Here is a 12,245-nt window from a genome sequence, read left to right as displayed (position 1 = left end):
TGCTTTGGGGAAAGGGATTCTGACTTGGGCCTGCCTAGGCACTGGAAAACCTCAGACATGTACTGGCCTTGGTGGGACTGGTATCAGCATGGTAGTCAGCCATTCATTTAATATGCTCTACTGAGCACTTCCTGTATGCCAGGCACCGTTCTGAGTATGAGAGAATTCATCGATGAACAAACAGACACGAAAATCTCTGCACTTATGGAGCTTACATTCTAGTTTGGGAAGACAAACAGATAAGGAAATGTATATTAACTAGTGAAAAGTTCTATGGAGAAAATAAAGCAGAGAAGGGGCCGGGTGCAGTGGCTAACACCTGTAATCCCAGCACTTTGGGTGGCAAAAGTGGGTGGATCGCCTGAGCCCAGGAATTTGAGACCAGCTTTGGCAACATGGCAAAACCTACAAAAATACAAAAATTAGCCGATTGTGGTGGCATGCACCTATAGTCCCAGCTACTTGGGAGGCTGAGGTGGGAGGATCACTTGAACCCAGGAGGGCGAGGCTGCAGTGAGCTGAGATTGCGCCACTGCATCCCAGCCTGGGCAACAGAGTGCGACCCTGATTTAAAAAACAAAACAAAACAAAACAAAAAACAAAATAAAGCAGGGAAGGTTATAGGAAGTTCAGGGCTGGGAGTGGGGTTTCAGTTTTCTGTTTTGTTTTTAGAGATGGGGTCTCTCTCTCTGTCACCCAAACTCGGGTACAGTGGCACGATCATAGTTCGCTGTAGCCTCAAACTCCTGGGTTCAAATTATCCTCCCACCTCACCCTCCCAAGTAGGCAGGACTACAGGTGTGCACCATCACACTCAACTAATTTTTTTAAAATTATACTTTAAGTTTTAGAGTACATGTGCACAACGTGCAGGTTTGTTACATATGTATACATGTGCCATGTTGGTGTGCTGCACTAATTTTTAAAAAATTTTTTAGAGATGGGGTTTTGCTATGTTGTCCAGGCTGGTCTCAAACTCCTGAGCTCAAGTGATCCTCCCACCTCATTCTACAAAGTAGCTGAGATACAGGCACACGCTACTGTGCGCCCAGCTTAGATGCCAATTTTAAATTGGATGGTCTGGGAAAACTTCACTAAGGAAGTGATATTTGAGCAAAGACTTTAAGGAATAAACCATGTAGCTATCTAGGGGAGAGCATTGTAGCAGCAGGCCAAGCAAGTGCAGAGGCCTGGGAGTGCGTCTGGTCAGCAGGGAAATTCAGGGTCATGATGGTTATAAAACTTAGGCCTGGTGGATGTCATGATCCTCCCATGAGCACAAGGAGACTGCCTGAGTTCAGATGCAGCTGGAACAGGTTGGCCCAGGTGAAATCAGGAAAATCATTCATCCTTCACTTCCACCTGGCTGTCAGATTACTAAACAACCCTTGCTGATTGAACCAGGCGTTTAATATCCAGTCAGTCTACCCCAAAGTAAGGCATCCTGCAGGAGGCCGTAAAGAGATTTGGAAGCCTGAAATTGCCTAGAGAGTCTGCAGTTTAGGATAGGATATTGTGGAGAATGGGGAGGCAAATTACAGAGCGATGCTTGGGAAATATGGGACCTCATTTATTGAGTACTAAATGTCTAACCAGTTCCTCGTGTCTAGTGTTTTTATTCTATAAACATTCTGAGTTATTCACCCTGCCCGTTTATTTTTATTTTTGAGATGGAGTTTCACTCTTGTTGCCCAGGCTGGAGTGCAGTGATGCGATCTCAGCTCACTGTAACCTCTGCCTCCCGGGGTCAAGTGATTCTCCTGCCTCAGCCCCCCAAGTAGCTGGGATTACAGGCATGCACCACCACGCCCTGCTAATTTTGTATTTTTAGTAGAGATGGGGTTTCTCTATGTTGGTCAGGCTGGTCTTGAACTCCCGACTTCAGGTGATCTGCCCGCCTTGGCCTCCCAAAGAGCAGGGATTATAGGCGTGAGCCACAATGCCTGGCCAACCCTGCCCATTTCTGATTCTTAGCAAGAGACTAACTGAAGCCATCTTTTGCATGGTCCTTCAGAAAGTGACTGCCTGGTCAGAAGGAGTCTTTCTTACCTCTGACGTCTGTTGGTCAAGTGCTTACCTGACCATTTTCCCTATGGCAAGGGGTTTCCTATCAAAAGCCCCAGTGACAGTGGTTTCAGGATACTGGGCTTCCAACCCATCCAGTGCCCTCTGCCTTTTTTCTGTGAGGCCAAGATGGCTTTCTCCTGAATGGATTCACTGGGCAGAATGGCTTTAGGAGTCATGGTCACATTTGAATCCACGGCTGAACCTATGGGGCTAGGCCATCAGGTGGCCCCCATGCTGAGGTTACCTTTTACCTTTCCAGATGGATGGTGTATCGCCAAATCATGGACAGCTCTGAATGTTTTCATGCTGCACACTTCCAGAGATACCTTTCCAATGCCCTGGAGGCCCAGCAGAACCGCTCTGTCCGCCAGTCAGCCTACATCCGCAAGAAGACCAGACTGCTGGTGGTGTTACAAGGGTGAGCATTGGAAGTCTTCTGGAAACAGTCGAATCTGGGTGATGACCTTGCCATTACTCTTATTTTATGTGTGACAAACCTGGAGCACAGAACAGACCCCACATGCATGAGCAGTGTCTGCGCTACAGAGAAGCCTTAAGCGAGCAATGACCCTATTGCCATCCTATGGTCTATAGGCTAGTGTAGCTTGCACACAAGTTTTAAGTTTGGATTTAACGTCATCATATCCCCACAAGGTGGGGAATTAGGGAACCTGGCAAGATTCATTGGTAATTTTTGCAACAGTAGTGGTCCCTAAGTCTTCCTTCATCATCTAAATAAGGGAGCTTCATCTGTTTCAGTCCTCCCTCTTGTGGAATTGCAGAGATGACCCTCATACTCTGCAGTCTCCAGCCTCACCATGCCCTGGATTGTGGCCCAGGAGAGTTTCCTGGGACCTTCAGTGAGGAGTGGGAATATTCATGTTGGGTAAGAAGCTCCCTTTTCATGGCTGTGTGCAGAACTATGACTATAGGCTGACTAGTTGATGAAGTCTCTGTAAGCATGATTATTTTGAGTGTGCAACACGGGAGGGCAGGTTTGACAGAGCTTGTACCACTGCTCCAGGGGACCCTGGCTGAAAGGAGGTTCTTTTGACCTGGTCTAAGTCCTTTCAGGGAGGAGCCCCTCACAGACCCATCACCACCCCGGGCCCAGAGGGGAATGCGCAGTCAGGAAAACAGGAGCCGTGCTTTTCACTAGTGTCGTTATGGTTGATGGTAATAAAGAAGCTTTTGGAAGTTCTTACAAAGTGCTTTTGTGCTATGTTAGTGTTTGCAATTGGCTAGTTGTTTCCAGTAAAGAATGGGTCCCAATCCAAAGCCCCTTTTTGTGTCCTAGCTGTGATGATGGGAATTGGAGGAAAGCTGGGAGGGTGGTACTGAGGAAGGAGGCAGATGGGACGGTGTACCCCAGCAGGCCATCTTTCCCTTTCGAGCCTTGTTCTCACACCTTGCCTCCAGCTTCCCTTCTGTCAGCCCTTTTGTCTTGCTTGTGGGCGAGGTCCTAGAAACCAGAGGAAGAGTCTGGGCTTGAAACCACTTGTTTTCTTCTGGTTTTCCATTGTTTCTACTGGTCAAAGGAATGGGTTGACCCACCTCCTTCACCTCCTGCCCCCACCAGTTGAGAGTCACTGAGGGTGTGGACCTGGAGATGAATTCAGCAGCTTGACAATGTGCAGTTGAGGTCATTTCCATCTTCCATCACTTTGGAGAGCATCACTGACTTTTTGTCTCTGACTTTACAAGTCTGCAAAAGTGTCAGCTTTTCTGGCTGCTTCTGGACTACAGTGACAGTGTGACCAGCCCACTCTTATACTGCAAACCCAGCCTTTGCCCCATCACAGCCCCAGGATATGGGGACCTCTATATCCTGGGGCTGGAGGACTCCAGTCAGAATACTAGCTAAATGCTGTGGCTCTTCACTAAGACGCTGTTCTTACCAGCTGGGCCCATGTAGCACCCTCCTTTATAGCATGTCCATCATCCATCATCTTGGTGCTGGGCCTTCATGCCTATTATTTAGGTTGTTGGCGATGGGAGATCCCAGATGCTTCTTATATTAAGAATTATATTCTTTGAATATGGCTTTATTTTCTTTCTTTTTTTTTTTTTTTGAAATGGAGTCTTGCTCTGTCGCCCAGGCTGGAGTGCAGTGGTGCAATCCCAGCTCACTGCAACCTCCACCTCCCGAGTTCAAGCAATACTCTCACTTCAGCCTCCCAAGTAGCTGGGATTGCAGGCACACACCACCACACCCAACTAATTTTTGTATTTTTTAGTAGAGATCATATTTCACTATGTTGGCCAGGCTGGTCTCCAACTCCTGACTTCAGGTGATCCACCCGCCTCAGCCTCCCAAAATGCTGCAATTACAGGCATGAGCCACTGCTCCTGGCCTTTTTTTTTTTTTTTTTTTTTTTTTTTTTAATGAGATGGAGTCTCACTCTGTCTTCCAGGCTGGAGTGCAATGGTGCAATCTCGGCTCACTGCAACCTCCGCCTCCTGGGTTCAAGCAATTCTCTTGCCTCAGCCTCCCAAGTAGCTAGGATTACAGGTGCTCACCACCATGCCTGGCTAATTTTTGTATTTTTAGTAGAGATGGAGTTTCACCATCTTGGTTAGGCTTGTCTTGAACTCCTGACCTCAAGTGATCCGCCTGCCTTGGCCTCCGAGAGTGCTGGGATTACAGGTGTGAGCCACCGTGCCCAGTTCCTGGCCTTTGTTTTTAGAGATGGGTCCCCCTGTGTTGCCCAGGCTGGTCTCGAACTCCTGAGCTCAAGCAGTCTTCCCACCTCAGCCTCCCAAAGTGGTGGGAGTATGGGCGTGAGCCACCATGCCTGGCTTGGCTTTATTTTCATTTATAGCATTCTTTGGGGAAACGTGTAATATAGGACAGAGATTTCTTTAGCCCCTAGAGTGGCCCGATGCCACTCAATTTAGTGAAGCGGTGGGGCAGTAGAATTGAACTTTGACATCAAGTGGAGCTGTTAGTTGTTTTAAAAATTGAATTTATGTATTTTAAAATGACAAAGTTTTAGAAATGGAGGACAGATTAGTGATTGACAGAGGTCAGAATGGGAGTGGAGGGCAGGAGGGAGGTGGGCATGTTTATAAAAGGGCAACACAAGGGATCCTTGTGTGTTGGAACTGTTTAGTATCCTGACCATGGTGATGGATATAAGAACCTACATAGGTGGTAAAATTGAATAGAACTTAATACACACACACACACACATACACACACACACACACACACACACACGCAAATATAAGTAAAACTGGAAAAATCTGAATTTTAAAAAATTAATTTTAGAGAATTTGAGGGGCTGTATTTATACTCTGGAATGTTATAAAATCATTCTTTAAAATTATCTACATTAAAAACAAAATTTGAAATTAATGTAAAAACTTGTGCACACTCAGATTATAGGCTTAAATTGCAAACATAAAACTGAGCCCGAAGGAGACTTGAATAGATTATCTGTTGTTTCAGAGAAAAGAAAGTTAAGGTCCTGCTGGGTTTTTGTTTTGTTTTTATTTTTAATAAAGAAAATACTGACAGAAAGCAAACATGAAGAGACAGTTTTTTGCCTTCATCATACAGTTGGGTCAGTTTAGCCCGAGTGGTCTGGTACACGCTCTAGCCTGGGCGCCATGGCTCACACCTGTAATCCCAACACTTGGGGAGGCCAAGGTGGGTGAATCACTTGAGCTCAGGAGTTTGAGAGCAGCCTGAGCAACATGATGAAACCCTGTCTCTACCAAAAATATAAGAAATTAGCTGGGTGTGGTGATGCACACCTGTTGTCCCAGCTACTCAGGAGACTGAGGCAGGAGGATCGCTTCAGCCTGGGAGGCAGAGTTTGCAGTGAGCTGTGACCCTGCCACTGCACTCCAGCCTGGGCGACAGAGCAAGACTCTGTCTCAAAAAAAAAAAAAAGACTCTAGTAACTTGAGCATGGTGCTTCCTTCTGGGTAAGGGGTGCTCTTTCTGTCTGGAGGCCTCACCCAGGATGATTATGGGGCTGGGGAGGGAGGGAAGTTCTAGCAGGGATTCCCCTAATGGATAGAGTGAATGGCCCAGGGCCTCCTCTCTTGGGGCAGTGCCCAGTTGCATAGGCCTCATCAAGGAGACAGGGGCCTGTTTTTTACTCTAACCTTTTTCCATTAAAGTCAATGGAAATTAATGAAATGCTCTGAAAACCTAGAAATTCCCCAGCCACCCTCTCTAAGGGAAATCCTGTTATATTAAAATGACTCCTCAAGCGTGGCTTGTGAATCCTTTTCAGTTGTCCTTTGCTTCCCTAAGAAATGAGTCTCTACTGCTTACACTGAAGTCTCCTGTAGGCTGTTTTATGTTTACAATTTAAGCCTACGATCTGAGTGAGCACATGTTTCACATTAACTGTAAGAGTTAAATCCATTAACTCCATTAAACACCACCACAGAGGGATGTGGAACAGCATGCACACGCCAGCCCTGCTTACCAGGCGTGCTTCTATATGGGCCTGGCGGTGCATGTTGTGGGTGGGACTCTCCTGACATCCAGGCCCAACCAGGCACTCAGTGGAAAGAGCCACGTGTGGTCATACACACATGCCCAGGCAGGGGGAGAATCCCTGAAGAAGAGAAGGCTGTGAGCAGAGGGCTGTCAGGGCCCCCTGGGGAAACTCTAGAACCTAGTGTACCCCATTCTCTACTGAAGCACTGCCAGCTGATCAGGACTCAGGAGAACCTGGGGTGAGGTGGAGTATTGTAGTCTGGGGATAAAGCCAAGGGCCTTTTTACAGATGAGTTGTTCGTAGGAACTCAAGAACAACTCAAGCAGGCTGTACCTGTCCACACCACCACCACTGGCTTCCAGAGGGCTCAGGCTAAACCAGGCCCATCTGATCAGAAAAGCTGCCTGTTAGGTTTGACTTCCTTCCATAGGAACAAACCTGTTGGTGATAGGCTGGATCAATCAGGAAAGAGTTCTCTACAAGGTGACGAGGCTAGGTCCCCTCTTGAAGTGGCCAGGGGCCTGCTCAGAGTTGAACATCCAGTTTATTCACCTACCCTGCTTTAGGCAGCAGAGATTACAGTACTCAACAACCACCTGACATTCTTATTATGGAGACAGTAAACAAATAAATGAGAAAATAGGGTATAAATAGCTGCTGATTGGGGCTTTGAAGAAACTTGGAGGAGGAGGTAGGGAATGCCAAGAAAAGAGGGTTGCTGGATCACACAGGGTGTATGAAGTCAGAGGATGCTTCTCCATAAGGTGCCGCCTGAGCAGGGACCTGAAGGGAGAGAGAACCACCCATGCAGATACCTGAGGAAAAGAACATTCCAGGCAGGGGAGCAAAGAATGCAGAGGTAGAAGTATGCCTGGCATGTTCAGAAAAGAGCCAGGAGACCAAAGTAGCTGGATTAGGGCAAGGGAAGTGATAGTAGATGAAATTCTTCGCTGCTCCGTAGGGGGTCAGATTATAGAGGGCTGCCTGGGACATTGTAAGGGCTTTGGCTTTCACACAGAGTGAGATGGAAGCCACCAGCAGGTTTTGAGCAGAGAAATGATATGATCTGACTCCGGGTTTAGCATATCTCTCTGGCATCTGTGTTGAAAACAGATCAGAGAGAGGTAAGGACAGAAGCAGCGACAGCTGGGAGGCTGTTGGAGTGATCTAAGCAAGAGATTATAACAGTTTGGACCCAGTGGGAGCTTGGGGGTGTAAGCAGTGATCTCTTCTAGTTATATTTTGAAGACAGAAAAAAATGGAGTCAAAGGAGACCAAAAAAAAAGTATTTGAGCCTAGCATCTGAAAGAGTAGAGTCCATCCGCTGAAGAGGACAAGGAGTTTGGAGTTTGGAGAGAGTTCCAGGCAGGAGATACCAATGTGAGCTGTATTTGACGTGGATGAGTCTGCTGACCTGGATGGGTCCGGACGCACTCTCTTGCCTGTGTGTTCTGAGAAGTGGGAAGGAGAGAAAGGAGCTACTAAAGAAAATAAGCAAGTGGCAGGAGCTCCTAACTTGATTAGAAAACAGGCCTAAGGACACTAGGTCCCACCCTCAGAGCTCCAGGATCGCCTGCAGGCTTCCTTTTACCTCCAGAGCAGGGTGGTTCTTCCACTCACTCTTGCACAGTTATGAGGACTAATGGAACTTGGGAATGTAGAAACACTGTAGATTCCAGGGGCTGCATGTCATGAAGTGGAGTGACACCAAGGGACCGGATTGCAGGCTCTTCCTTTTGGTTTTCTTTCCATCCTTGTTCAATCAGCCATTCGGGATTCCCCTCTTCCTCCACTTTGCAATGCCAGTCAGTGAACTAATCATTCCTTTTTTACCTTCCCCAGCTACACAGATGTTATTGATGTTGTCCAGGCCCTGCAGACCCACCCAGACTCAAATGTCAAGGCCTCCTTCACCATTGGTGCCATCACAGCATGTGTGGAGCCCATGAGCTGCTACATGGAGCACAGGTAGATACAGGATGTGGTGTGTAAGTGTACTGAAAGTGATTTGTTTCTGCCCACCAGAAGACGACAGATCTTTTGGAATGCATTAGTCACCTTGTATGTAGTAAATGCTGTTCTTTTATTAGTGCTAGGTCCTCAATAGACCCCTTTGGACTTGTAGCCAAAGAAGAGAGAGGAATTATGGAAGACAAACTTAGCTTTTGTGAGGGAGAACTATTTGTTTAATAGTTAGTACATAGTAAGGACTTATGAAATACCTGCTAAATAAATGGGTACTCCAACATGTGTGTACTAAATATTGTTAAAAAATAATTTAAGGCCAGATGCGGTGGCTCATGCCTGTAATCCCAGCACTTTGGGAGGCCAAGGCAGGCAGATCACTTGAGGACAGGAGTTCGAGACCAGCCTGGCCAACATGACAAAATCCCATTTCTACTAAAATACAAAAATTAACCAGGAGTGGTGGCGCACACCTGTAATCCCAGCTACTCAGGAGGCTGAGGCACGAAAATCACTTGAACCCGGGAGGTGGAGGTTGCAGTGAGCTGCGATCGTGCCACTGCACCCCAGCCTGGGTGATAGAGCAAGCAAGACTCTGTCTCAATAAAAAAATTTTTTTATAAGGCATAAAAGGACTGAAGTTGATTATATAATCTATTTAAATATAGAAATAAGGCTAAAATTGGGTGAGCATGATTATGGAATATAAGAATTTAAGTAACAAAATCAGGCAGGGCACAGTGGCTCATGCCTATAATCTCAGCACACTTGGAAGATGGAAGATTGGAGGATGCTTGAGCCCAGGAGTTCAAGAGCAGCCTGGGTAACATAGTGAGACCCCATCTCTGCCAAAAAATGAATTAACCAGGTGTGGTAGTGAGCACCTGTAGTCCCAGGCTGAGGCTGGAGGATTGCTTGAGCCCAAGAGGTTGAGACTGCAGTGAGCTGTGTTCATGCTACTGCACTCCAACCTGGGCAGCAGTGAGACGCTATCTCAAAAAAAGGAGTTGACTTCCTTCACCAACTGAACAGTTGCTCCATTGTTTAAATTTTTTTTTTTCTTTGAGATGGAGTTTCGCTCTTGTTGTCCAGGTTGGAGTGCAGTGGCATGATCTCAGCTCACTGCAACCTCTGCCTCCCAGGTTCAAGCGATTTTCTTGCCTCAGCCTCCCGAGTAGCTGGGATTACAGGCGTGCACCACCATGCCCGGCTAATTTTTTTGTATTTTTAGTAGAGATGGAGGCTTCTCCATGTTGGTCAGGCTGGTCTCGAACTCCCAACATCAGGTGATCCGCCCACCTCAGCCTCCAAAAGTGCTGGGATTACAGGCTGTTTAAATTTTTTTAAATAAAACTTTAAAAATTAAAGTAAGTAAAAGAATGCTTACTATGCGGCAGCCTTCTGTGGACAGTGAGCACAGTGAAGTCAGTGAGTTCTATTCTTGGGAGACTCTGGTGTGGCTGTATCTTCCCTTGTTCCAGCCCCTTTGACCCTGCTTTTAGCACATGGGTTTTCCTCCTTGGAATTCTTCAGAAACTATGAGGGAGTCAGGTAAGGGAACAGGATCCACAGCCCAACCTGGTATTCACCCAGCTCATCTACCAAGTTTGGTTTCAAATGGTATGTGACTGGCTGTTGTCAGAAATCAAATAAAAGGATGAAGATTTGCTGCCACCAAGGAAATTCCAGGAGAGAAACTCCCCCAGTGTTGCGAACATCATTAATACCTGCCAGCTGGACCAGCAGCCATTCAGAAGAGTGGCTTCAGCCAGCATCCCAATTGCCAGGGAAGAAAACACAGGACCTCTGTGGTGCCAAACAGACCTGGGTCCCTGCCTTAGCCCTGCTGCCTCCCAGCTGCCTGTGAGACACTGGGCAAGCTTAGTCCTAACTGGGCAAGTTTAGCCGTCCTAAACCCATGCTTTTCATCTGTTTGATACCTGAGGCACAGAACGGACAGGACGACAGAGCAAGATCATGTTCGTGAACTGTCTGCACAGTGCCTTGCCCACAGGAGGAACTCCATAAAAGGCAGCTATCCCCATTAGTGTTAACTTTCTTCCTTGAGGCGGGCCTTATGATATTTCAGGAGTTCTGAAGTCCTGTGAGAATATGAGTTTTTCTCTGGAGCCTACTGCAGTGCTACAGTTGTTAAGTAACTCACACTTTGTATTAGTCACCCCCACCTCCTGCTTCACTTGTAATTCAGTTGGTCAGTTTCCTGCTTTTCATTTACCTTTTGAGTTAAGAATGAGATTAAAGGAGAATTGAGGTTATAGCATGTACATAAAGAGAAGCATGGCAACTTTGGTATTAAAGGCCCCTTGAGTGTAATTCTTACTTTCCCTTGAAATATCCACTTTACTCAAAAATGTATGCCTTTCAAAAAAGACCAGCTCTTTCTCCATCTCCCATAGACCAAAGAGCTGGTCCTGTCCCCAGTATCCCCTCTTCAGCATTCCACTTAGAATTGGCCATGTAGGGACTTCTGTGGGGCTCCTGGTGTGGGGAGCTTTGACGGAAAGCTGCGAAGTCCCATGGCTATCTTTAGTGCTCAGTGCTGCTGCCACTTGCCTCATCATGTGAGTCAGTTTGCTTGTCAGTGGTACTCCTATTTGTATGGGAAATAATCAGTGACAGCTCTGAGATGAATGGTTTTTAAATATTTCCCCTTTTTTTTCCCCTAGATTTCTCTTTCCTAAATGTCTTGACCAGTGTTCACAAGGTAAGTAATATGCTTTATTTTCAGCTTGCATGCCTTGCAAGTTCAGCAGAATTCAGCAATAGACTTTTCTTCGTGCTCTTACCTACTATTCTGAAATCTAAAGCAAACAAAATTGGTCAGAAAAAACTTTGACATCTTTACTTTTACCATATTTGATAGGCACATTTCTTCCAAGAGCTTGTCGCTTTTTTTTGAGACTGAGTCTCACTCTGTTGCCCAGATTGGAGTGCAATAGCATGGTCTCGGCTCACTGCAACCTCTGCCTCCCAGGTTCAACTGATTCTTCTGCCTCAGGCTCCCAAGTAGCTGGGATTACAAGCATGCACCACCACGCCCGGCTAATTTTTGTATTTTTAGTAGAGACAGGGTTTCACCATGTTGGCCAGGCTGGTCTTGAACTCCTGACCTCGCAGTCCGCCCATTTCGGCCTCCCAAAGTGCTGGGATTACAGGCATGAGCCACTGCGCCTGGCCTGAGCTTGTCTCTTATGGCAACAAATTGCCACAGTAATACCTCTCCTTGAGCTGGGCTTAAGTCCACCCTGGCATTCCAGCTAATATTAGTGGACTGAGTAGGTATTCCTAGCCTCTGGATCAGCAAGATCTTGATTCACTTCTGCCCCAAGAGTGTCGAGTTTGGCCCAGCGGGACCTGTCTTTCTTAATACCTCCCACCCCTATGCACCCTGGAATTCTCCTCATTTCCTTGATAACATTGAGAAAAATTCACCCATCCTGCAGGTTGCATTCAACCTTGCAATGCCCTACTACCTGGCAACCCTGGAAGCAGCACTTTCTAGTCATATTATCTGTGATGTTTGGAGGTCCAGAATAAATTCTGAATTCCCTGCAGTGGTGATGAAATGCTCATTGTTATCAGGAGACATGCCTGGGGTCTAGGCTTCCTGAGCTAGTCCAGCAAGCAGAAATCAGACAGAAGAAAACAACTCAGTGTCCCCAGCACAGTTTCATCCCGCTGATTGTATTGCCAGTCCACAGGGAGCGGAGACAACAGAGCATACCAGAGTTG

General features: G+C 46.7%; 1 protein-coding gene across 2 annotated transcripts in view; it reads left to right on the top strand.

Moving 5' to 3' along the window:
• Positions 1 to 12,245, top strand: part of DNAAF9 (dynein axonemal assembly factor 9) — a 171,286-nt gene that overhangs the window by 128,748 nt on the left and 30,293 nt on the right. For both annotated transcript variants that reach the window (XM_055264885.2, XM_055264886.2), the window contains exons 27-29: positions 2,327 to 2,485; positions 8,370 to 8,495; positions 11,180 to 11,217. In XM_055264885.2, coding sequence (XP_055120860.1) covers positions 2,327 to 2,485; positions 8,370 to 8,495; positions 11,180 to 11,217 — 323 coding nt within the window. The remainder of the gene's footprint in view (positions 1 to 2,326; positions 2,486 to 8,369; positions 8,496 to 11,179; positions 11,218 to 12,245) is intronic.

The sequence above is a fragment of the Symphalangus syndactylus genome, chromosome 24 (assembly GCF_028878055.3).
Source record: "Symphalangus syndactylus isolate Jambi chromosome 24, NHGRI_mSymSyn1-v2.1_pri, whole genome shotgun sequence".
NCBI lineage: Eukaryota > Metazoa > Chordata > Mammalia > Primates > Hylobatidae > Symphalangus > Symphalangus syndactylus.
The sequence above is the reverse complement of the archived record's forward strand: the minus strand, read 5'-3'. Positions and strand labels throughout refer to the sequence as shown.